The sequence below is a fragment of the Micropterus dolomieu genome, linkage group LG06, assembly GCF_021292245.1.
Source record: "Micropterus dolomieu isolate WLL.071019.BEF.003 ecotype Adirondacks linkage group LG06, ASM2129224v1, whole genome shotgun sequence".
NCBI lineage: Eukaryota > Metazoa > Chordata > Actinopteri > Centrarchiformes > Centrarchidae > Micropterus > Micropterus dolomieu.
The window spans coordinates 7,336,935-7,363,987 of NC_060155.1; the positions used below are offsets into that span (position 1 = coordinate 7,336,935).

The following is a 27,053-nucleotide window of genomic DNA, read 5'->3' on the forward strand; positions in this document are numbered from 1 at the left end:
CCTCAGGGGACATAACACTGACTTACATTCATTCCCCGGAGACCCTATCCATAACCACTACTTGCCTAAACCTAACCTTACCCTAACATTAAACCAAATCTTTACCTTAAAATGTATTGCTTAACATTTTGGGGACTCGCATTTTGTCCCTGGAAGGAAGAAGAGTCTCCACAATGTGACTATGTAAACAGATTAATGTCCCCGCAACAATTGTAATTACCGCCCACAAACACAGACACACACACGACCAAATGCATGATCTCTTAATGCGCCAGGTGGAGATAATTAGTTTAATAAAAATATGTAATCCAGCCAGCATCATGTTTCCTTCAAACATATTTGCTGTTGCATATTAGTTGTATATAAACCTAATTTGACATGCACGCTGACACACTGTCATGGCTTACTGAGACATTGTTAACACAATTTGTGTTACCTGTGCTTTTCCTGCTTGGACCAGTTGGATTCCAACCTACATCTGCTTGGTTATTTTAAATTGTATTTTTCTGTGATCAAATGTAACAGCAAAATACTATTTGTTTAAAAAAACAGTTTTTAATATATTTTAATCATTTTCAGTATCTCCACTAGCAATTAATGGTTGAAATGAACAACAAGTAGCCTGCAACGGGGTAATTCCTATGTTACCAAGGTCTTATGTTCCCCAGATTTATATGGCACATAAGAACATGACAAAGGGGCCTATGTTCCCCAGTTCTAAGGTTTGGGGCTAGATTGTTGGGATCCTGTGAACATAGATAATCTATGGAAAAGGAAAATCAAACCGAAGCAGAAAAGAAAGTCTGTTGCTGGAAGAGAATGAACATCAGAAAATAATACAAAGAACATGGCATAAAAGAAGTTCCAAACAAAAGAAATACCAGCTTTATTCTTGCCATTTTCACCCAGGAATGCAGAAATGGGAGCTGTGCTATAGATTGCTGTAGACACAGACGGCCTTGGAGAAACTGAAGTACGTAAAATCAGTAATCAACACCAAACAAGCTCTAATCACTGTAGTTACTCAGGTTGCAGGTGTCAGGTATAAATAAATGTAACAATGTATGTGCCTGCTGCTGTTTCTCGTCCGAGAAGCAAAAAAAAAACAAAAAACAAACAAAACGGACCCTCGAATCATATAATGATTCATAACAAAAGAAACAACATATCTTTGTTTTCACTAATATGTTACATCTTCATGTCCTCAAAAGAGTACACTGATAATGATGTTCAGCCGGTGTTTCAGCTTCAACTAATTACACCTAATCACACCTTCATGTGACCTTTGCCTCTCAGCAGTTGCATAACGACAATTATAATAAAATCACTGAGGGCAGCACGATTCTCATCAGCTCCTGTTTTACATTTTCTTGACGTCTTTGATCAAGTATTGAATCTGTAATTTTATTTTTCCTTAAGAAAATAGAGCCTTCTACATGCAAGGTGAGAATCTTTTTTTCTAGGCAAATCAAGTAGTTTTCTTGTTTCAAGTGCCCTTACCTTGAAATCAATCATTTCCTTTATCAAATATGACCGTTGTTTGGAGATAATCTCACTTTTGAATGGAAATAATATTTTAAGACTCAAGGATCAACAGAAAATTAAACTTCTCGTCACATGGGTACTTTTGCTAGATTTACAATATCAAACTGTGTAAATATGAGGAGCAGCACTTTTCTCCTTCTCAGGGATAAATCTGTCTTCCCACTCACAGCTTGCATCCAGTCCTTTTACAGACAGCCATTGAAGCTAAGAGTTTGACATTTCACACCACATTATTCATCAGCATGTTCATAAACAAGGAAATGAGGAAGACTTCTTAAGTGAGATTAGCTGCATGCCTCCTGACTAAGACCTCCGCACATCCACTACAGATTGCTTGGTGACAAAATGTTGTGCTTTGAACTTGAAAAGTTTTCTAATTTGCTAAAGGAGTGTGTGTGTGTGTGTGTGTGTGTGTGTGTGTGTGTGGTGTGTGTGTGGGGGGGGGGGGTCATATTAAACCCAGAGGCTGTGTTTGCATATCACAACAAATCAACCTCGTCCAGACAACCTGGGTCCTGTCTTAATTGAATGGAAATGAGAAGTCTGTGCTTCAGCTGTGATAGCATCACTTTGGTTGGACACTGTTGTTTGTCGCATGGACTCTAATAAAGATGAAAGTTGGACAAAAGTGCTTTGTCACTATTCATCACACTGCGTCACTAGGCCAGTGCAGATTGACTGCAGGTGGGAGACTGACCATTTGTAGACATATTTGTCCACCAAGCTTAATGTTGTTGTATTAAAGGTTGGATTTAGGTGAAATAATGAAGGGATGAATGAGATGTGCTGAAATCTGAAATCATTTAGTGCACTATATTTACTATCAGCCATTTTCTGTGCTATTTGTTCAAGCGTTTGATTCTATTGGCAGCTGTATTGTCGAGTTGCTTAATACTTCACTTTTAACTGGTGTTGTTCCTAGTTGGATCCATTACAACCCAGGAGCTACAGGCCAATATCCAGACTTCCATCCATCCATCCATCCAGCGTCAACCGCTTATACACGTACAGGGTTGCAGGGGGCTGTAGCCAATCCCAGCTGACATCGGGCGTACACCCGACCTGTCCAGGGGTACACCCTGGACAGGTCGTCAAACCATCCCAGGGCCACACATAGACAAACAACCACTCACACCTAAGGACAATTTAAGCAACCTAGGTCACATGTCTTTGGACGGTGGGAGGAAGCCGGAGCACCCGGAGAGAACCCAGACAGAACCTGGAGAGAACCTACGCAGACACGAGGAGAACATGCGTACTCCACACAGAAAGGCCGGGGCAACCGGGGTTTGAACAACTCACCCTTTTCTTAGAGAATCACAACCTGTTCCAGTCTGGTTTCCGTAAAATGCATTCCACAGAAACTGCATTACTTAAAGTTTCTAGTGACATTATGATGTCAGCTGACTCTAAGGAATACACAGTTTTGGTTCTCTTGGACCTTTCATCTGTTTTTGATACTGTTGATCATAATATTATGATAAATAGACTCCATGATCTGGTTGGTATGTCTGGATCAGTTTTAAAATGGTTCTCATCCTACCTTTCTGGTAGAAGTTTTAGTGTTTATGTAAATCAGATCATGTCTGAAACTTCAGGTTTGTCATATGGGTTCCTTCAGGGTTCTGTCGTGGCACCCATCCTGTCCTTTTGTATATATTTCCTCTAGGACAGAGAATCGGACATTTCACACCACATTATTCTCATGAATTACTCAATTCAGTGACATATCTTACCATCTGTATGCTGATGATATTCAACTGTACTGCTCGTTCAAGGAAACTGAGTTCCATTAATTGTCTTCTTTAATTACTGTAACTGCTTGACCAGTATTAAACAGTGGTTATGTGACAACTTCCTGCTTCTGAACTCAGAAAACAGATACACTGATTATCGCCCCTGAAAGTAGAATCCCTAAGATTAAACAGCATATTGTTGACTTAGACTCGTCTGTCCAGCCGCGCCTCAGGAGCTTAGATGTTGTTTATGATTCAGCGATGTCCTTAGATTACCACTATAAACAACTAGTCAGAAACTGTTTCTTCCAACTAAGGAATATATCCAAATTAAGAACACTGGTGTCAAAGGGTGAGTTGGAGATGATCATTCATGCTTTTATCTCCTCTCGTTTAGATTACTGTAACAGTCTTTTTACTTGTTTGAGCAAGAAGGAGCTTTACCGTCTCCAGACTGTTCAGAACTCTGCTGCAAGGCTTTTAACTCACATTAACAAAAGAGCACACATCACACCTGTTTTAGCAGCACTTCACTGGTTACCAGTCCAGTAAAGAATTCAATTTAAAATCCTGGTCCTTACTTTCTCCTTCCCTCCCTACATCTCTGAGTTTGAAGTCATCAGGTCAGAGGTTGTTAGTGATTCCCCACACTCATTTTAAAACCAGAGGGGATCGTTCATTCCAAGCAGTGGCAGCAGCAGTGTGTGAATTCTGTTGATTCTTTTAAAAAGCAACTGAAGACGCTGCTATTAAAGCAGGCTTTTAGTTAGACGGGGGATTTTTATGGTTTTGTTCTATGTTTTCCATTTGTATTAAATTTTCTTATGCATTGTATTTTACTTTGTTGTATTGTGAAGCACTTCGTGATTTTTATCTGTGAAAGGTGCTATACAAATAAACTTTACTTACTTACTTACTTTAGTGTCTCAGAATTGGAGTGTGAAATTTATGCTCTAAAGAGCGCCCTAAACAATTGATACAAGTAGTATCCATGATGTGGACATGACATGACTGACAGACCGCACATTGCACCACAGCCCTAACATGTATATAAATACACAGGCGTGAACACAAAGCCTTGCTAACCCAAGACAGCGGACTTTATCTTCTTAGTTACTCTGGGGGGGTCCTGTCTGTAACGTCCCCTGAACTTCTTTCAACGCTCTGGGAACGTTTCCTCACTCCCCAACAGCCTCCCAGAAAGATGCATTTCTATTCCATCATCCCCAAGCAGGGAAAATGTTAAAAAAAAAAAATACAAATGCTAAACAGGCTTTTTATTTAAGGATTTTTGCCTGACGTGTATCCCACCTACACTGTTCCCTCTCTGAGAAAATAAGAGAAAGAAAGTGAATACTAGGTAAACCCTCCACTCCAAATGTGTCACCGTCATCAACCGGAGGCGAGCGGGGTGTCGAGATGGCGATGCCTGCCTGGTTGTTCTTGTCAAGACTTTTCTTATCAGGCCTGGGCTTTGTTTCTCTGTCTCTGCCAAGTTAAAACCTGAGCTGCTGTAGATGCTCGTGTATATGTGTGGGAACAGCCAAGAAGCTGTAACAAGCTCTCTGAAAGCAGCAGGCTGACAAGGTGGTCGAGAGCTCAGGAGCTCACCCTGTCAAACTGCACTTAAGCAAGAGTTTGAACTTCTGCCTCCTGCTTTTAAGTCACATCATGTATAAAAAATGATGACGTGTCCTGGAAAAAGAACCAAAGAAAGCTTATTTTGAGTCTTTTTATTACCAAGCTTCCTTGGTAGTCCCTTTGGTTTCGAGCAATCATCAGGACAAAATAGTTACATGACCAAATGCTTGCAAAATGAATCAGCCCCTAGGCTTTATTTTGTTTTTCATGCTAATTAGCAAATGTTAGCATGCTAAACTAAGATGGTGATGGTGGTAAATATTAAACCTGCTAAACATCAGCATTGTGAGCATGTAAGCATGATGACGTAAGCATTTAGTTCAAAAGCACCACTGTCCTTAAGTACAGCCTCACAAGTGCAAGTCTTAAGTCTACAGCTCCGGCAAAAAATTTTAAAAATACAGATTCCATTTTCTAGTGTGTTCATAATAAAATGCTAATAGTATTACTTGCTTATATACCATAAAGCAATCTCTCCGTCTTCTTTTTGTGTTCTCTGTCCCAGCACATTTTCTTTAACTGGGCTTCATTTACACAAATAAAATGCAACATGTAGACCAGTGTTAAACTAATACTCAAAATGAATGTGGCCATGGTTTACTTATGGTACTAAAGGTAGCACTACTAATCTTTAATTATTCAATGAGGAACTTCATTTATTGTAAATGCAGTTCTTCAAATAGAACATATTTTGTTTTCCTCCTTTATTGTTGTTTTTTTGTCATAAATCTTCGCATATGGTGAGCAGCTTAATGTTGGCGAAACTGTAACTTTACAGTCACATCCAGAAAATGACTCTGTTAGACCAATTATAATAAAGGTTGCAGGGATTACTTATATTCATCGGGTAACCTCACCCCCTTGTTTAATATTGCCATCTTAAAATGCACGGGATAACTGATGCATGAATACATCCACTGGTCACCAGTCACAATCCCAGTCAAGATGAGGTTCAGCTGCGCAGCAGGGGGAGAATCACAAGATACACTGCTGTGCCCGATTCAGCCGAATGATTCAAATTTATCCCTGCTGACTATTTTACATCAGCTCCTATTTGAATATTTTCACACTGTGTGTAAGGGAACAAGAACATGTGATGCTTTTTTTCACAAACTAATTTATAAGTTGATCTAATGAATACTGATTGTTCCAAAAGTGCTTTCAACCACAACATCTAAACCCACTGTATGACTGTGCTTGGCAGTGATTACAGCCGTGGCTACAGGCCAACGAGCCAGAGATCAACATCAGGAAGTTTGCTATCGTTACTGAATTGTCAAAACGAGAGCTAGCAGCTCTGTGAGCCTGTTTTTAGGCCTTGAGCTAAATGCCAATATCAAGATGCTCAGCCCATTATTCCGAAAACCGCAATAGTTACACGTGTGATACGAACACAAGCCTCCTGGATGAAAGTCTTGTGCGGGTTTTGTCATTAATAGGCTATCTTTCTGGCCTTATAACAAAAAACATTTAAGCAATTTTACTGTCCCAAATTTCCAATTTTTACCTCAGTAGTTGCCCCAACCACCTCCCGGGCAAAACCCCTGCCAATTGAGCACCACGGACAAGGTCGGCAGTAGTCGGGATCAGGAATCATCCTCTGAGGAACACAAATGTTTATACAAGTCTGTCCAAGTTGTTGAGAAATTTCAGTCTGAACGACAGTGGTGGATTGACCACAAACCAAAGAATCTAATTCTAAATAACTGTATGGTAGTCTAATGTTTGTTCATTAGACAGCAACTTTATGTGAGAGACCACTGATAGACATTTAGATTGAGCTTGTCTAATGAAATGAAATTATAATTTCATATTTCTTTCATAACTGTGATTAGTTCTCATTTCTTTGTGGGCATGACTAAAAAATCTGCCTTCTAAAAGCAGGCAGATCATTCTGCAGCTGAAGCTAAGTGATTTCAACAATCTGCACTAGATGCAGACCAAAACCACTTTCTGATTAAGGGTTTGATTATTTGACAGGATTCATTTGTATCAGTCGATATGTAGGATGGATCTGTATTTTAATGAAGCAGTGGGAGAACTTGAATGATCGACCTCTGGCTTTAGATAAATCTTTATTCTACCTTAATACAAACATGTGAGATTTTCTGATTATCCTACCCAGTTAATCACATTCACAAAAATCAAATATGGTAGTTTTCATCCTCCTGCTCTCCCACGCATGAAATCCATTCAACTTCCGTCTTCTTTCTCTCCCCGTTCTCCTCTGCAGGAGGATATCAAACTCCTGGCTGAGCACCGGCTGGTTCACAATGACCATCGCCCTGGAGCTGTGTGATAGGATCAATGTCTACGGCATGGTTGCCCCGGACTTCTGCAGGTGAGACAGGGCAGCTGAATGTAAAACATCCCCATCAGCTCACCAACAAGCTTCATCACTAAGAGTTTTTAAAGCAGCGCTGTATGTGCAGCTGCTTCAAGTGTCTATAAATTCATAGCAGCACAGTCAACTGATCAGAAAGATTAAAACTGTAAATGTATTCAGGCAGCTGATAAATAACATGTCAGTGTGGCTGGAGATGTTTGTGAATGCTAAAATTGCCTGAATATAAGTATTTAAAAAAGTCAGTACACAGGCTGCACAAGTGTGAAATGTGGCTTTTAGCACAGAGAATATAGGGTTTGATAAGGAAACAACTTCTATTTAAGGTCTGAATCAGTAGGCAGACTTCCCCTCTTTAGGCTCCTTATTGAGGAGCCTGGAAGGCGCCCTTTGTTTCCCCTGACTTCGTCCAACTTTTCTGTTTGTTTATATCTGTTTTGTTAGTCAGTTTCTCCACAGCCACTCATTCATCCTCTGCAGATGTCACAAAAATCACAACACAAAGTGGATTGATAATCGGCTACTGAGGGCTGCAAAGTATATACAAGTTGTATTCCCCCAAATTCAGGCAAAAGAGGTCAAGTCAAAGAAGACTAATTTGAGAAAGGCTTTGTTCACCCTTTGACATATTCTGGATTATTCAGTATGGAAATGCAGACTTCTGGAGATCCAGCCCATCAACTGGTATACAGCTTATGTGAAAGAGTTGCACTGAGGGATAATGACACATGTGCAGCCCAAAGGCAGGCCATATTTTACTTGAGTGATTCCTCTAAAGTAGTTGTATAAACTGTTTTCAGTGAAGTTAACAATCCACTCTAACGCTATTACTAAAATGAAGATGCCATCCGGTGTCACCTTTAACTGACTGTAATTGCTTATTTTTAAGTGTTACTGGCAGATCTTTCTGTTGTCAGATGAGTGCAAGTATAAAAGTAGTGTTTTAGTGCAAAAGCCCAGCAATCAAATGCTACTATTGGTTAGAAGTTACCAATTGTGGTTGTCAGTCAAATCACAATATGGTACATACTGAAATGTTGTGAAGGTGAAAAATTAAGTGGAGGTAAAAGTGAGCGATGGGGTCCTACAGGAACACTGTACACACCAAAGTTAGGACAGTTTAAGCCATTTGACTTTTGAGAGATTTCTGTATTTCTTTTTTCTCTGTGCTCTTCTCACTGGTTTGAATTGGGCAGGGGTCAGTTAGGAGAAGGTGATGAGTCAGGATGTATCAGTCAGGATTTAGAAACATTGAATCAGATTCTGATGACATGTTTGTAAATTGTTTATTCACTGTAAATCAGATTTGATCAACTAACCACCAACAATCTGATGAAGCGGATTACGTTAATGTTAAGTCTTTATAAATAATACCTAAAGATGTTTCTTTTAACTTCAGTGGTTGCTTATTAAGTGAATATTTAATGTTATAGATATAAACACCAAGTTTTCTCCTTCTTAGCCTAAGAAATAGATTTTCTCCACACATCAAGAAGTATTTGATCCTTCTGTTATTGGAAAACATCATATCAGATTTAAAATGCAGAACGCTGTTTTTATTGGGTAGCAGTAAAAAGCACCAAAATAAAGTTTCTACAAGGGTCCATTTTTGTAGGGATTTGGTGGGTGACATTGAAATGAAATGAAACTTCAAGTAATTACAGAATTATGTGCAAATTAGTAAAGTAAGTACTTTGCCATAACACAGACACAAGGGATGCTAACTTTAAAATAGTACCACTAAAATTTAACCACAACACTTGCCAAAATAACAGGATAACAGCATCCAGGTCGTGCTGACTGCTAGTTGTTATGGCGACAACTATACTACTACAACTACTACTACATGTTGAGAATTTGGAAAAAAGAAAAGGGGAATTTTTAAACTGCAAAGAATTGTTCCCCTCCATATTCACTGTGAAATTTACGCTAAAGAAATCCATTTTCCAGGTGGCTGATTTTGCCTCTTTCCATGAAAAACACCATAGAAATGCAAAGAACTATGGGATATGTAGCCAGTTCTGACCTTGTCTTGCTCCTAGTAACTAGCTCATCCAGGCTCATTAGCAGAGTTTAATGGTTTGAATTAAAGCTCACGTCTCATCAGTCTCAGCCAACACTTTAATTGGGGGCTTTTATTGGACAAGGAACAAATCTTATTAGATTTTCCAATATAAAGAACTCAGTATATCTTTGTTCCTGGTTCTGATTGATTAAAGAATTAGTTTTTATTTTTGGCTTAGGCACAAATTTAATCTTGATGATAATGAAGAGGGTATGCCGGTTCATTTCTTTAAACAAATGGTTTGCTTAAGCTGATTCTCAGCAGTCCTTTTCAGTTCTCACAATGAGCAAAGTCTGTAGATTTTTCTAGATGTGCTCCAACTGAGAATTCAAAAGTTGTGTTTCGCTAACGTCACGTCGAATGTGTTTTTACGGACATAAAGATCGATATTTATAAACCCAAAGCATTAATAAATAACCAGTAAATATAAATGATGCATCAACTGTTGTGTTATCAGAAACACATTGATAAAATATTATACTGTTCCTGGAATGGTTTTTCGTGTCAAGCAGCTGCTTGCTGTTTTTTGAAGTAACCTCCTTTAGTTTTTTTCTAAAGAACACCACATTTGAAAAATATGTTGAAGGAAACAGTGTGACTTCTTACAAAGAGAACAAAGTCAAAGACTCTTCTTTTCATTTAGTGGCTCTGTTTCTCAATTAATGCATTTTTAAAATGCTGGAACACTGTACTGAGGGACGTCTTTTCTCCAGTTTAAATACATTTTGTAGGTGTTTTTTTTTGCTTTTATTTCACGGTCAGTATGTGCAGAAAGACATAAAATAAATCCAGTCAGATTTTAATGACATTGTATTACTTGGTAGGGACCTTACACCACTGACAATTTCAATTTTACCAAAGGTTTCAGCAAAATCACATCAGTTGTGCATGATATTTGGACAAATAAACAAAAGGAATATTGTATGCCCTATGAGACAGTCACTTTTATTTTAAAACCAATAGAACATGACGGAGACTCCGTTTTCCCCAGATCTTTAAGAAAAATCTGTCAGAAAATCACTTGAATAAACAAACAGGACACAAAATAATAGGAAGCAGATGTGGAAACATGCACAGATATGGGAAAAGTAAAATACATAATGGTATAGTGATTACTACATGAAGATAAATGACTGTGTGAGCAGTGTATCGGCTGGTCTAACAAAAGGTGAACTGAATTAAACAAAATTCTATCAAGGTCATCATGAAATGAATTCAAATGAAAAACCAGGGCGTTGTCAAGGAAGTGCATTAGCAGCATCGTTAGGGTTGGCTTTTTCCCATCTAAGACATATACTATGCGGTCAAAAGTATGTGGACACCTCTATGGGAAAGTTGTCCGCATACTTTTGGCCTACATATTTGAACTTCTTCTGCTTCTGTTGTTTTCAGTGGTTTTACTGTCCTGTAAAGCATTTTTTAAACTGACCTGAACCCTTTCACGTCCCTCATCTGATCATAGTTTAAACTAAAACTTAGAGTTCAGTTAGGACATTCACATCAAGGTTTTAAACATTCACTGCAACAATGCACAGACCGTACCTGAGCTGAAACTTTATTTAATAAAGGGAAAGAGGAGTGATGGGTGAATGTCTTTTATTTTAGTAAAATATGTATAATCTGTAAAACTGAATCTGCCTCCTGGCTATCTTTCAGTCAGTAATGAAGCAGGGGTACAGCAGTCTTTGAGATTAGTCAGATCGTGATTAATAACAAAATTATTTTATCCTGTGTGATTCTTCAATTTGTTTTTATATGTGGTTTAATGTTTCTGTAATATGATGTGTTACAATGGGTTGAATCTGTGTGACGAAAAAAATCACAAACTAAATGCTAATGCAGGAGGAGGTGTGTGTGTGTGTGGGGGGGGTACATTTCGGAAAGCAGGCAGCAGTGTGGCAGCAAGGATGCAGAGCTCAGCGTTGTTGTGGCAAATGTTTATATGAGCCCACTTTATTGTAAAAGAGAAGACATACATGATTAGAGGATGTGCTGTGTGGGACATGTAACTATCTGTGAACTACACCGAGGCACCAGTTTTAGAACTTTCATTATCCATGCTTAGCTAGAACTTTATTTGGCTTTTTCATTGTGTTCAGCCTCAGGTGGCATTTAAAAATGATTAGAGCGAGCTCAGTGTGTCTGCGTAAGCCCTGCAAAAACAAACAAATGAATGCAGATCAGTCCTCCTACTTTGAAATGAAAAACCCTCTGTGGCGTCACATGAAACTCAAGTGACTCATTAAAGTGTTTTTAAATGTCAGCTGTGTCTCTCACTACCTATGCAGGGAGCCTCAGCACCATTCCGTCCCCTACCACTACTATGAGCCAAGGGGTCCAGATGAGTGCGCCATGTACATTTCTCATGAGCGTGGCCGGCGGGGCAGCCACCACCGCTTCATCACAGAGAAGCGGGTCTTTGCCAACTGGGCACGGACTTTTGACATCCACTTTTACCAGCCGGACTGGAGCCCCCCACCACTCCCAGCCAACCAGACGCTAGAGGGGACGGTAACAGCAGTGCGCCAGATACCCCAGAAGACGTGACCGGTGTTAGGGTGAAGAAGATCCTTTAGAGATTCATCTCAGAAAGACTGAAGATGGGGAACATTTGCGTGGAGCCCTACTGGACCCTTTAACAGAAAGATAAAACATAACATAACAACACAAGGCAAGAAAAATAGTTACCACAGATAAAGACTGGGTCTTGTTGATCCTGCTGGACATTTGTTATGAACATTTCTCCAGCTCCACCACTGCAGCTCCAGCGGTGTGTTTTGTTTACTGAGGCAAACCAGTTCAAAGTTGTACATCCATTTCTGAAAACCTTGAAAAGCGAAGTTATACAAGGAGGCAACATCATTACACTCCACTCTCAATGCATGCATGCAGTGTCTTACTGTGGATCCTCCTTGTCTTTGTGCGTGTGTGTGTTTACCAGAGGGATCACAGAGGATACAAACTTGATTTTGGCTCTCCACAAAGCCTCTGCTGGTTGAAGGATATATGCAGGATTCACTGCTTACAGTTTGCTGAAAGAAAAATACCATTTCAGTGCCCGTAATCTAACAATGTAGTGCTTGAGACCGTGTAAACTGAATACTAATAATTCTTTAGCTTGAGTTCAGTTAGAAAGTATGAATTATCGCTGTTCAGATGTTATATTCTTCTGCAGTTTCAGAGATTGAAGAGGTCAAGTTGGATGAGATTCTTTAGAACCCAGTGTCGTGCAACAAAGGCTCAAACTCCTTCAAAGGAGATATCAATCACTTCCCTGACTTTCATTTACACTGCCTTTCAGATGGGTGTGTTGTAAGCTCACTGAAGTGTCACCCAAGTCAAACTTTGCAATGCAGCACTTCCTGGCTGAATGACAAGTGTGTAACATTAACTTGGAGGTGTTATCTCATGCGTGTGCACCTCCTCTGCCCCGTATATATGTATCATAAGGCTTTGTCGGCTCCTGTCACCAGTTAATAGCACGATTTATACATAGCTACAAGCTGGATTTCCATGTAAATGCACAGCTATGTCACACAAGACAAGTGGGAGATTAAGATCGAGAGCAGGGATGCAGCAGCGGCATCTATCCTACTGTATTCATCTGCTGCTGCTACCGCCTTGCAGGAGAATTACACCATTTGTTTGTTAAATTGATGAATACGTGATCTGCTACTCTTACCCTCTCTCGCTCTCTATTTTTGTTTTATGTGCACTCTCCTCTGATTTGTTGGAGTATATATTACGTGTAGACTGCCCCTTCACCTCTCTGAGATCCCCTACCCCAGTAATAAGAATCAGGTCGTCAGTCTGGGGAAAGTCATGACATATGTTGTTATCCTAATGAGACATCCTGGTGCAAAGTCCCTATTGATTTTGCCCTCATCTCTGTAATATGATTAATGAGAGGAGAGATGCTGTGAGTCAGATACATGGTGCTCACACCATGAGAACGTGTTTCACATCACGTTTCCTCTCTGATGATGATACAATTGCTTTTCACACATCACAAACAGCTGCAGGAGCTGCTGACTTTGTACAAGTAGCCCAAGACCAAGAGATGTGTTTGTTTTTGGGAGATGTTGACTCATCTGCCAACGGCTGTGCACAGTGGTCTGTATTTGCATAGTGATAAGCACTTGAATATTTTGGGGGTTTTGCCTAATTAACTCAATCATAGTATGCTGTTTAGAGCTGCTACTACTGCCTATTTTCATTTGAGATTGTTTGATAGATAAAAAGTCAGAAAATAGTGAACAATGTCAAGTTCCCAAGTCCAAGGTGACATTTTCAGATGGCTTGTTGGGTCCAAAACCTGAATATAATAAATTTACAGTGATTAAATGTTTGCTTTATAAAAAAGTTAAAGGAATAGGTTGACATTTTGGAAATACAATTATTCTATTGGCTATTTTACGGGGGGGGGGAGGGGGTGTTATGTGCTAAACCATTTCTTGATTCCAGGAAGTTCCTGGTCCCAGAAATATTTCAGCATGCATCCCCCATAAAACGTTGAGCTGTCATTTTTACACTTGCGCTAGTGTTTGTACGAACAAAGAAGATATATATTAATTAGTTAGCTTTAGTTAGTCTTTTTGCTAAGCTAAGCTAATTGGCTGCTAACTCCAGACACATGTATACTGTACAAAGTGTTATCAAGCTAACTCTCTGAAAGAAAGCGCATCTCCCAAAATATCAAACTATTCCTTTATCGATTAATAAATTATTAATTGTTGCCAATTAATTTTCTGTTGATCGACTATCTGACTAATCATTTCGGCACTGTCGTTGTTAATCTGTTTTCCTTTGTTCTCTTTTTATACATGATGGAAATATATCATTCCACTCAATAAAATTCTTTTTATCACTAGCTCTTTTCACAGTTTCTATGTGTAACTGTAATAAACTGGTAAAAATGTGAGAAATTAAATTTGAATATTATGCCTGGATTTGTGTGTAGCGGCCCCCAGAAATGAAGATGAGACATGGAGGTTTTGTGGAGGATGGGAGGCCAGTGACTCACCTTCACCCTCCACTGAAGACTGCCGATTTTACTTTTCAATCTCTTCTTGTCTGGTTGTGACATCAGGCTGTGTCACACTGAAATAATAATGATAGGCAGCGCTACAAGGCCATTACTACCCAGAGCTACAAACAGATCCTGACTGTCTTCTTAACTGACTGTTGGAGAATTTCTTTTTGTATTTATAAATAGTACTGCCTGAGGGTGAAGCACATACAGTGGATCAAGGTAACGTAAGATGATGAAAGGAAACCAAGGAAACTTCAGTTATTAGATAGCTGAGCCTTTAACAGATCAATAAAATGTACTTAATATGCATTTAGGTTGATTGATGGCTCATTATAAAACATGATATCACAAATTATGAACTGGGCTGGAAAAATAATACTTTGCTCTTTATCTTCTAATATACACAAAAACAGTTATCACAATAGGGCTGCAGCTAACAATTATTTTCATTATCAATTACTCGCTTTTTTTTTTTCATCAATTGGTAAATTGTTTTCTGCATAAATAGGGTTTCTATGGGGTTCAGCCAAAGTATGAAAGTATTATTGAAAACCAGAATTATTTATTATATCAAATTCTTTCAGTACTTCCCAGCGTCAACGCGATCTGGTCCTGGATAATGGCAAATAATTGATGGATGGATTAACCAATTAAAAATATAAAAAGTTAATGAGTCTTCACTGGCCCATATTGAGTTGATGAGGTTCCTAGCTACTGTACTGTTTGCAAAAGGCGGATGGTTCTGACTGAAACTCCACAAAAGTCTCCTGCAGCACAATCCACTGTCACAACAATCCTACTTTTAGTTTCTCCCAACAGCCGGCAATCACATAAGGAAACATATTACAAGCGACATTACAGTCTACAGCAGGCAGGAGAAACTATTTAAGACTTGTAAAGGATATTTAACACTTTTAATACCTTCTAAGGCCTTTTGTATGATATATCAAAATATGAATTCAGTGCTTTTGAGCCAATACCTGCAGATACTGATAAAATGTGAAAAACTTCCCACAGCCCAAGGTGACTGTCTTGTTTTGTTTGATCAACAGCCAAAAAACCCAAAGATAGTAAATTTAGAATAATATTAAAGATGGAAAACCAGAATATTTAAGATGAAGCGAATGTTTGCTTGATTTTAACTTTAATCCATTATCTAAAATTAAAAGAATGTTTAATCGTGTTAGCTTAGCACTACAGGATACACAATTCCACTGTTATTGCCATGTAAGTCAGTGCATTCTGGAGTATTTAAGTCATCAAATTTTTCATCTTTTTTTGAGCACTTTAAGGACTTCTAGTTGAGACTGAAAGTTGTTCTTGGCCTTGGACACAGTATTTATTACTGCTACTAAAAAAGCTGTGTTCAATGCCAAAAATCAACTTTCAATTTTTAAATATTTATCATGGAATCTAAAATACGAAAATTACTTTCCCATGCATATAATACAAATGTTGTTTGTATAAGCAGTCGTTCATTTGAATTCTCTTCGCTTTCTGAGTTTATACTTTGTGTAAAATCGACTTTGCATAAATGAATGAATTTCAAACAATGCAATCTGGACAAGGAAGAGGAAGCTGTCCATATTTATTACAGACCTTTCTGTCAAAGCAACAGTCACCAGATTGTGAGACTTTCCCTCCTCCTCCTCTTTATTTTTGTTTTCTTACTCAAAGTTTAAGAAAAGCCACGTTTAAATGTGAAAATACAGTAAGCGAGCACCACTGAGAACAATTTATGCCGCAGCTATTGTTGCAGATGAGAATGAAAATCTGACTGCAAAAATTACTATCATCATTCCTGGGAATGATTGACATTACAAAAGGCTCACTGACAAGCAAGCAGTTGGAAATCCAGAGTTTCCATGGAAATTGGACAACCTGTCAGGCGTCTCCAAACAGCATATGTGTGCTCGTGTTTGTTTGTGCGTAAATCATTAAATTTAGCAGGCTGCCACTTGGGGCTAATGTCGACGTTCCACTTCTAAAGACAACAAGGTGTGCGCCCGCTCCCTGGTAAATCCTGCTGCTATTCGTTGTTTGAACAACCTGTGTGACATATTCAGAGCATCCTGCCTGACTCTTCAGCCTGAAATCACTCTGCCTCTTTTGACACGGCTGCTCTAATATTGTCCTGTCACTGGTTTCTCCCCACCAAATCAGGTGTGAAGGAAGACAGACACTGATCTTTATTAACATAAGGAAACCATAGTGACACAGCAGATGGGAGAGTAACATCACCGCGTTGAAAAGCTGAGTATTTTCATTTCCATCTGCGAGTGCTGAAGTAGAAACGAGAGGCAGAGGAGATGGAGTCAATTTTGAAGTGAGTTTAAGAACAAACAAAATCCGCCTGAGATAGGGTGGCTTTATAATGTATCTGCTGCCAGCCTGGTATACACCGATTGTATATTGAGGCTTGGATCCAATGGTTGCTATCTTTTTTTAAATACAAGACAGGAACAGAAAGAAAACTACATTTAAAAACCTCCCTGGATTGTTTGAAATGTCTTCAGTAGGAAAACAAAAGTGCAGGTGTGTAAATCAACTCAAGCTGGAACCAGTTTCAAGGATGTCTTAAAATAAGCTGCGCCAGGCATACCTTCAAGGGTAACGGTAAAAGCAGATCTGGTCTTTAAACAGTATTGCAGGAAAATAATGGAAGCTCTATTATTTAGAAAAAAGTTAATAAATAAAACAAGCAGTTAAAGACACAAATACATTCCTTTTATTAAGTGTTTCATCTTAAATCAGAACAGAATCAAAATCCTACCAATTTAAATAAAATGAACTCTCTGAAAGGTGAATGAGAATACAGGAAATAAGAAACAGGAGAGAAAAAGGGAGAAGAAATAAGCGTTGCATAAATAATGTGTAAGAAACGGTACTTGGTGGCTGATAAGGCAGATGCCTTCAGATTCATACGGTTCAGTTTCCAATCCCATCTATTTCCCCCTTCAGCCATGAGGGAGAGATGCAGCGGGCACCCAATGGGCGTGTCCTCACGCCAAGGAGCAAAGATAAAGTACCGCAAGTTTAATCCATATGCTTTGAGCATCAGTCACTCCCCCCAACAATGAGCCTAATGCAGAGTGGTTACACATGGAGAGAAAAAAGGAGGAAAACATGTCCCAGCACAGAGGAGATTCATTTGGGACGGCCCTCGGCTTACTAGGTTATCACTCACTTATCGCTGCCATAGCGTGAGACATAGAATGGCCGGGGAAATAGCTGTCCATCACCCAGAATACAATCATCGGAGTACACGGCTGGGGTAGCGAATGGATGTTTCTACAGCGAGGGCAATTTGGTGAATGGGAAAGTGGATGGGTCCATCATGTGAGATGAGATTATGTGTGATTGTTATCCTTCACAAGCGTGATATGACGGTCAAGGGGTGTAATGTATATGGTCAGGGGGAGACATTTAATAGTAATCTCTCCACAGCCCACTCTCAGCCAATCAGCCTGCACTCATCCCACATTTTCCCTTTTTGACCGTGCAGACGTTCTGAGCAGCACTTAAACAAAAAGGCTGCTGCTGAAATATGCAGAGCAGTGCGCTCTCGAAAATAAATTAAATTCTTATCTGCTGACTCAATTCACTGCTTTTTTAACCAAATCAAGGCAATTATGGAAGACTTGACAAAACAGAAGTTTTGATATAAAAAATTAATAAATATAAGTTGAATTCCTTGTCAAAAAGAAAACACAAAACAGTTCAAATGATCCCACTGTTAGTGACATGCCCATGTACATTTGTGGCTTCGCAAATCTGATGCATGACTTTCAAGTATTTGGAATAATACACACATGTTTACATTTCATCAGTAGAGAGCAATCATCCAAAAGGGGGGAAAAGGCAATCATGCAGTTTCTGGCCAAGCAGTTCTGATGCCATATATCTCCTTTTCCATTTTCAGGAAAATAAGCCTGTCACAAACTGCACCATTCCTCTAATATCCCTTCTGTAAAAGCTCCTGATCTGCAGCTTCATGTCCTCAGTTATCCAGCAGGGTAAACATTGAGGCCTCAGAAGATGTGTTTGAGGTGCTTCATGCCGTACGTCTTGAAAAAGACCAGGAGGATTAGAGTCCACAGGCCCAGGATGAAGCCATCAGGAGGATGCCAGTCTTTCTGCTTTGGTTTCTGAAGGGGGGTGGGTAAAGAGAGGGTGGGGATGGGGAGTGGAAATTGGAGAAGGGGGGGGTGCAGGTTAGTAATAGTGTGTATTTTTCTCCCCCCGTTGAGGCCACCACTGATTGTTCTGTCATTCACACAGGCAGGCAGGCGCAGAGTCACATATACACTCACTTTATCTCTTCACACACTTTGTCTACACTATCTGCTGTCTCACATGCACGAACACAAAAGTTCACACAAAAAGCGGGTGGTAAAGCTCATCAGTACACCTCCCCTGTCTTGTGTTTGTCCCATTCACTGCCACATCATCACTTTGTGTATGATTATACTTTTAAATCTCCCCTGTATTAAACATGCATCTCACAAGGAGCACATTTATATGCTAATGCAGTGGCAATATTCTACGGAGAGATGAGATTTAACCTCTAAAGAATCTTCCTAACTCCTCCGCTGGCGACAAAGCTATAGATAGGTGGTGAGGACGCACTTAAGAGATTTCTGTTATCCCTTGCTACATAAGCTGCCATTATATCCAGTCAAGAAATTGCCAGTCAGAAAAGGCATTCCCCAAAGCCAAAACCGCAAGACAAGGCAAAGAGGATGAACGCGCAGCAAGTCTGCCTGAGTCACAGACTGTACACACAACACAAGGACAACATACAGCACAGTAAAGCTGCTACATAAATACTTACAAGACCTGTATCTCTCTAGCTTGGCTGAGTGCTACTACAGTACCCAGTGTCCATTTACTCCTTAAGAAGTACATCCATACTGGCTTGACAAACACACACACTGCAGCAGGAGTTGGAGGCAGGCCGACAGCAGACTGACAGGCCCTGGGGGATTGGACGCTGGTGTGAAAGCCCAGTCCAGGGTTATTAGTTCCCTCAAACTACAGTCATAAGACAAGATACAAAGTTTCTGTCATACAGCATGTGGATCGATAGTTAACAAAATGGAGAATCATTTTATTTCATTTATATTAAAATCAACAGCGCATTTACTGTATTATTCAGACAAACAGAAAGATCTGATAATCCCGCTGTATGCTTCCTGCCCAGTTTACCTCTTACAGCTCACGTTTTTAAGCCTGCAGCAATATGTTTCGACTCTCACTGCTCTCATCGGTGTGGTTTCAAGTTCTGATAGCCAGTTCTTTAAATAACATACACTGACATCTAATATCTGGCTATACTGTATTTGTACTCGACTTATTCTGTAATCATCAGACACTTTCAATTCAAATCATAATCTGGCCAATCTTAGGTTCATTTTATATAGGGAAAGTTAACTATTTATGTTTAGCCATCAGAGCTTCGTTAAATGAAAGAAGGTTTTGCAGAATACATGTTGCCATTCCTCAGAGTAAGGTATTAAAAAGAAATATTTTGGTATGTGTACCGAAACATAGGTATATCAGCACAAGTTTCTGAAAATGTCCCACGATACCCAGCCCTACAATTACATTCATCAGGTGGACAGAAATATCACTGGAAACTAGAAAAGTCCTCTGTAAAGCAGTATAATTCAGTCAGGTACTGGTCAAGCATACACAATACCAAGAAGTTCCAAGTTGGTCCATAGCTGATTTAGTGATTTTCAGTTGTTTCAGAACTAGAAAGCTGGAAAAAAAAAAAAACTTTAATTGGAGGCACTGTTTAGGTTCTATAGGCACTATAAAATATCCAGGGTATGTATCTATCTTTAATGAGTTAATTGCTATGCAGACAGAATAATATTTCACCTAATCCTGATGACTGGTGCTATTTCAGTGTTGTAAACGTCTAACTGCCGTGCAATTAGTACGTAAATTGATCTGTACAACTCAAGCAGTCATCTTATATTTTGCTGAATTTCCCTCAGTAAGAGATGTTGAGAACTGCTGAACTGGCATATGTACAGTGGACTGCTTTGCAATACAAATAAGAGACTGGCACACACTGTAGAGTGTGTTTAATATACAGCGTCTCAAATTACCACCCGCTAAGCGCCAAATGCCAGTAAAAAAAAAATAAATTGTTACAAAAATAAGACCGCAACAAAATATCCCTGTATCTATTCATCTGTCATGCCGATGAATTAGAGTCCTTGAAAATAATATGAAATCCTTAATCTAAGACGCAAGTACATTTTGGGTCCTCTGTGTGTCATTCCAGCAGCAGATCTACTTCCCACCTGCACATTTTGTATGAGCGAGAGACACAGAGAGCACATCAGTTACAGGACTTGTATATGGTGGTACCCAGCTAGCTAATTCACTAAGGAAGACTTGAAAGCTAGGGATCTAAGATGTTTTTTTTCCAGGAAGAAAAGGGATGAAGGCAACCAGGCGAGACTAGAGGAGGTGGAGGAAGAGTGGCCAATTTGGGGTTTTCATAAGCTGTAAACCATAATCATCGAAATTCTATAAAATAAAGGCTTGAAATATCTCACTTTGCATGTAATGAGTCTATATATTAGTTTCACTTTTGCACGATATGCTAATTTTTCAAGTTTCACCTGTATATCTCTTTCTATCTATCTCACTCAGTTTAAAGCTATGTAGCTACAGTGGTTCACTTTCAATAGCTTCCATTGCCAGCAGCAATTTATTATTTATTATTATTATTGTTATAATCTTTTATTATTATCATTATCATTATTATAGAAAATATTTATTTATTATTTATAAATACCTCTTGGTAGAGCACAGTGCCTCCCATCTTATATTAATTAATTGAAAATGATGCATGAATTATCAGGTGAAAACTCAAGATTTCTGGGCTGGGCAAAGCCCTCCATTATTTCAAGATCGTAACAATGCCTCTGGGTTTCTCAGTGACTGACAGCAATGCTCTGCTACACAAAGCAGCATTGTCTCAGCTTGTGGAGAGGAGGTGATGATAAACTTGACCCACAGTGAGTCTTAAAATAACTGATTCCGATTCTATTCATGAAATAGCATTTAGAACCGGCATGATATGTTTCTTTGAATAATGAATATTAATTTCTTTGGCTGGGGAACATTATTGTAATTTCTTATTAGTTGAACAGTTCTTAGTAAGTCAGGCGAAAAGTTAATTTCTGGAACTGTGTGTGGCTGCGTGCAGGGTACTTTCTTCTCAAGGCTGTCTTTTCAATCCAAACTCCAGGTAATGTGACAACGCTGCCAACTTCTTATGTAGAAAGGACAGCAGTAAAATTGGATTACGTCTAACTCCAAATTTATTTAACAAGTCAAATCAATAGAGCTCCACTGCCACCCAGAATGCTTAAGTTGAGACGGCTATATGTTAGCACACATAGCTCCGGGCTAGCCATTATGTTGGACAGAGTCAGGGCTGCAGGCAGATATTAGTTGGTATTTTCTGCTTACATTCATTCAGAAAAAAAAAAGACTGATGTTTAATTCAGACTTATTGTGGAGCTGTGGTCACAGGCACCATTCCTATCTACACTATATCTACAGTAGATAGTGTGACAGATACCAAGCTGCAGGTTATGTGGTGGAACAGCTCAGTACTTCAACACACAATTAGTGAGGAGCAGAGACAATGAAGCTCAAACTATAAATAAATAAACTAATAAAAGGAATGTTTTCAGCAACTTATTCAGTGGTGCTTTTGTGAGTGAACGAGTGAGAGAAACTGCAGGAAACATCTCAGACGACAGAGAGATTTTAGTCTCCTTTGTCTGACAACAGACTTGCAGACGTCAAAGTGGGTGTTTAGTCCAAAAATAGTCCTGTGTTAAAGGCCCCGAAAACCTATTTTCACAATCAACTTAACTCAACTATGAATAATGAGAGACGATATGAACTGTATTTTCTGCCAAAGCTGGAACACTTTTGGTTATTTTACATTTGAGATTTCCGTGTTTTTTTGTTTGTGAACTTCTCGCTGGTTTAAAATGGGCAGGACCAATTTGGAAAAGCATGATGTCATGTACTTCCACATACCAATCAGGATTGAGCATAATCTGAATTAGACACATTATGAGGATAGCTGTGGGCCTGTTTGGTATGTTGGTAGACCACCATCAATCAAATCTGATCAAACCATACCTACACAGTGCCAATGAAGCACATTTGAAACCTTTTTTGAGTGTCTGTGGTTTATGCTTTTTTATATCTTGATATTTTTCTTACTTCAATACACCATACCTACAATTATGGGAATTATATTATTTATTGTCTCTGCCCGGTTACAGTATAGTCCAGCACACTTGCAGAGCAGCCACCCTATATTCAGCCCCTTTAGCAGTCTACACACAAGTCTCATGTGTCATGTACGTAAGTCACATAAGATTCACTTTTTAAAGAGGTCATATTTTGCTTTTTGGCCTTTTCCCTTTCCTTCATTCGGATATATTTTTTTTATGGATTACCATCTCCCACAGAGAAAATTTGTTACAACTTAATAACTTACCACTGAAAAGTCTTGCTCCAGTCTATGTTGCGGCCCTGCTTACTGGCTGAAGCGGCTTTCTTTTAGCTCACACTAGGACCAACCCTACTCTTCTTCCGATTGGCTAGTATTCCTTACCTAGATACTGCGCATGTGCAACTCCCAACAAAGATCAAATAGAAGTGAGATGTTTCCCTCGGTAGCTAAAACACACAGTAGTAAGACAAAAAATATGGTGGATTTTTTAAAAACAGACTAGTCTAGTTTAACTTGAAACACGATGGATAAGAAAACAAACGGGCTGTTTCTGCAGGACTGTTTTTCATCAGGCTGCAGCCTCTGCTGCTCTCTGTAGCATAGACTAGTCTGTAGTCTTGAAATTTGGCACATTATTAAAAACTCAGCTGCTGGCTGAGACAAACCAGCCGCTCCTCCTTCAACTAGGTAACGTTACCTGCAGGCAGTGACTAATGGCAGAGAGGAGGAGAAGGGACTGATAAGGAATGAGTGTTTTATTCTTTCTAAATTCAAATTCAATTCAAATGTCTTTAATGTCCACAAATGTGGAAATTTGTCACTCAGTATTGTGATGTCAGATATTGAGTTTATTTGCGGTTGTAAACATTAATGTTGCTTCCCTAGAAACAACAGTTGTATTTGAAATATTAAATTCTAATCCTAATCCTCAATTCATGCAGGCCTACCTCATGCCGTTGGGTCGGGTCTTACCAGATAACCATCACCAAATGATAGTAAAGTATCGATAGTGGTATTGATAAAGACTCGAATTGTTAAGCAGAGTCAATAGCGGTTTCAATATCAATAAAAATTAACAATCCCATACCATGACACAAAGTTGTTACTGTTATGTAGAGACAGCGCTCAGTTAAAACTTTATGGACGAACAATACATTTCTTACAGATTAATAACTCACCACTCTGAAACTCTTGCTCCAGTCCATGTTGTTAAGCTGGTAAGGGGAACATGTACAGCTGAACCGAAACCGTGTTTACTGGCTTCCCAGGACCTGCCCTACCCTGCTTCTGATTGGCTAGTAGTCCTTACCTAGGAACTGTGCATGTGCAACTCCCAACAAAGATCTTTTAGGAGTGAGATGCAGGACTCAGCTAAAACGAAGCATTCAACACACAGAATGAAAAGAGGAGCTGCAGCAATGTGCAGTATGACAAAAAATACGGTGTTTTTTGAAAATGAAACCATGTAAACCTGTTCTGGTGCAACCACAAAATAATATTTTGAACCTGAAAATGAGCATAATATGACCACTTTAAGACAAATATGTAGATAGATTAAAATGTTTTTGAACAATGAGACAGCCTGGGGTTAGGGCGGCTAACAGTATCCATTTAAATAGTTTTTATATTGGTGCAGTAAACAGTAACTTCCATTACATTAGTTTAAAACTAGACTTAACCAACAAAACAGACCATGTAACATCTTTGTGTAACAATTCCAGATATTAGTTTGAACAGACCTCAATCCTGAGATGATTTGGCAAAATAAGACATTGCCCAAATAATGGTTATGGTCACTGTAAAAAGCAGTCAGCGAAAAATGAAGAGCCTCAAAGCCAGCCTGCAACCATGGCGTTGCAGGCTGGCTTTGAGGCTCTTCATTTTTCGCTGACACCGCAAGCTGAATCCTGTCACAGTTTTGAACGCTGGTCGATTTTGACCAGCCTGCTCTAGTTTAGCTGGAACAAGGGCATCTCCACAAACCCCAATTAAATTATACAGCATGCTTCAGTTGTCATACTCCATGTTTTCCGGTCAACCAGACACAGAGCTATGACAAGACATTTGTCCCATCGAGACGTTGACATAATCAGATGAATACTGATTGGTTCAGACTGCCATCACACGGCCACTGATTTCAAATAGCACAGATGTGGTGCTAATCATACATTCAATGTGCTGTTTTTTTCCTGTTCTCTCTGTGTTACATAACAAAATCTGTGTTGGGACACTTTTGGCTACAGCCTTGGTGACAAAGTGGCTGGCAGGAAGACGAGGAGAAGAGCTGAGATTTAAACACCCGGAGGACGAGGATGGGCCCAGACAGAGATGTTCATAAGAGACGACTGGGAGTGTGTGGCCATTGGGGGCAGTTGACCTCTGTGACAATGGAAGGCAGAAGTGTGCGTGACTGCGACTATGTGAGTGAGTGAGTGAGTGAGTGTGTGTAAGTGCAATCCCATTGGGTAAGGAAGAGCAAAGGGAGATTGATCGACTGTGACAGGAAGCAACGTCAGCACAGCCGGCAGAGAGAGGGAGCATATGCGAAGAGGGAAGAGAGGGAGAGAGACAATAGAGAAGTTGGCAACATAACTATCAAATAATTTGGCAGTTTTTTATTATTCATTCATCACTCATTTAGTTGTATATAAAATAGCCTGCGCGATTGTTTTAGTAACAAAATGTTTTGATATGATTCCTTTAAATTTGATTAATGAAGAGCAATATACACTCCCAGTTCTTACATCTATCTATATAATCTAATGCAATCCAGTACTTATTAACTTATTACTATTAACTTAAACACGTTTTTGTTGAAACTTTCTGAGAGGTTTTTATTTAAATGTGTTTGTTACTGTGGTCGTAGTTAGTGGTGGTGCCGTACTGGACTGCATTATATTTAAAAGTGTTTCTAATATTAGGCAGCCCACATGTTTGTAAATGGGTTAGGTAAAACATTGGACACACTTCTCAATACAATGCAGACCACTTCAAACCCACTGCAAACTACAACATCAACATATAGTTAGATTAATACCTCTCTGAAAGTGTAAAAAACCAAACAGTATTATATCTGCAAAGGTAGAATTTGAAGCTGAAGTGGACTGCATTAGATTTTACAGGTGTACCTAATAAAGTGGCCACTTAGTGTATGTACTGAGCTGGACACTTTTTTTAGTTGAAAAAATAGTCCCTGATCTCAGATGGACAAACTATAGTAATAAAAGACTGTTTCTAAATGCCATTAAACATAACGAGATCATAAGAGGAAACAGGTATGCTTCTCTAAACTCATAATAAAACTAAACTGCTCTCTAGGGGTCAAAAATAGCACAATAATTGTAGTTACAATGGCATAATTTTTGTCAGCCCACTGATTGAAAATAGAAACCAAATAATCAGCACCTAACCTAAGCCTAATTCTTTTAATGTGTTTGACCTGACCTGTGGCTGCCTTTCTTACTGCCAACAAACATATATCTCTACTCATATTTCTCTACTGACATTTCTTGTAAATTATCAACCTATAGATCAATTCCCATATATCTGTAATAAGCCAGTATCAGCGGATATATTCATTAATTTTGTGCAAAAGGTGGAAAATATTTTGAAAAATTTCAAAAAAGTTTCTATAGACAGACGTCTTCAAATGACTTCTTTCGTCTGACCAGAAGCAGCAAATGTTTTGAACTTTTGCTTGATAAATGATCAAATAATCTGCTTTTAAAACTTTTAATTTTCTATCTCTCAAATTTAATAGCTAATTTAATACCTACTTTGAATATCACATTTGAACAGCCTGGGATAGAAATGGGCCACAGAAGGGAAACAAATCTGCTCCCAGACATGTGTGAGGACTTTTGACTTAGCACAATGAAAAGAATTCAGATTCTTTAACAGACATGAGGGAGGCAGAGAAAATATTAGGGAACGAAAATGAGAGAGGAGCTGAAACACCTGAGAGAGAGGGGAGCAGAAAAGAAGCGAGAGTTTTCTGACCTTCACTGACAGAACCATTCACATTCCACTGCAAAGGACAGGGACTTAGACTCAAGCAGCCTGCTTTCATTACACATCCTTTGTGTTGCATATTCAATTCACAAGTAAAATCAATTAACGGCTTCCCACCTGATTGATTGGAGCTAATTAATATGGCCGCGCAGGATGCTAATGGTCGTTGAGGGAGGTCTGAAAAGCCCTGCCAAACACTAGCATGCCAAGGTCAAAACTGCAGCAAATTTATGTTTTGCGAAGCTGGATGACAGGACAGCAGCCATTGTGCACACAGCCAGGACATTCCACAGTGCTGCCTTGCCCTCGGCAAGCGCTGGGACAATCAGAGTAGCAGGTGCATTATTCTCTCATAATGTGTGTTTTTCTCGTCTAGACAATATTATTTATAATTA

The 27,053-nt window shown here is 39.2% G+C and overlaps 2 protein-coding genes across 6 annotated transcripts in view; one reads left to right on the top strand and one right to left on the bottom strand.

Moving 5' to 3' along the window:
- The window catches only part of st6galnac5a (ST6 (alpha-N-acetyl-neuraminyl-2,3-beta-galactosyl-1,3)-N-acetylgalactosaminide alpha-2,6-sialyltransferase 5a), a 59,842-nt gene extending 45,680 nt beyond the window's left edge, over positions 1–14,162 (top strand). For all 5 annotated transcript variants that reach the window (XM_046052950.1, XM_046052952.1, XM_046052949.1 and 2 more), the window contains 2 exons: positions 7,156–7,263; positions 11,620–14,162. In XM_046052950.1, the coding sequence (XP_045908906.1) occupies positions 7,156–7,263; positions 11,620–11,878 (367 nt within the window). In that variant the 3' untranslated portion in view covers positions 11,879–14,162. The remainder of the gene's footprint in view (positions 1–7,155; positions 7,264–11,619) is intronic.
- Positions 14,163–17,068: 2,906 nt separating this feature from the next.
- Positions 17,069–27,053, bottom strand: part of pigk (phosphatidylinositol glycan anchor biosynthesis, class K) — a 34,485-nt gene continuing 24,500 nt past the window's right edge. The window contains exon 11 of the mRNA XM_046052841.1: positions 17,069–18,511. Within this exon, the coding sequence (XP_045908797.1) occupies positions 18,395–18,511 (117 nt within the window). The 3' untranslated portion in view covers positions 17,069–18,394. The remainder of the gene's footprint in view (positions 18,512–27,053) is intronic.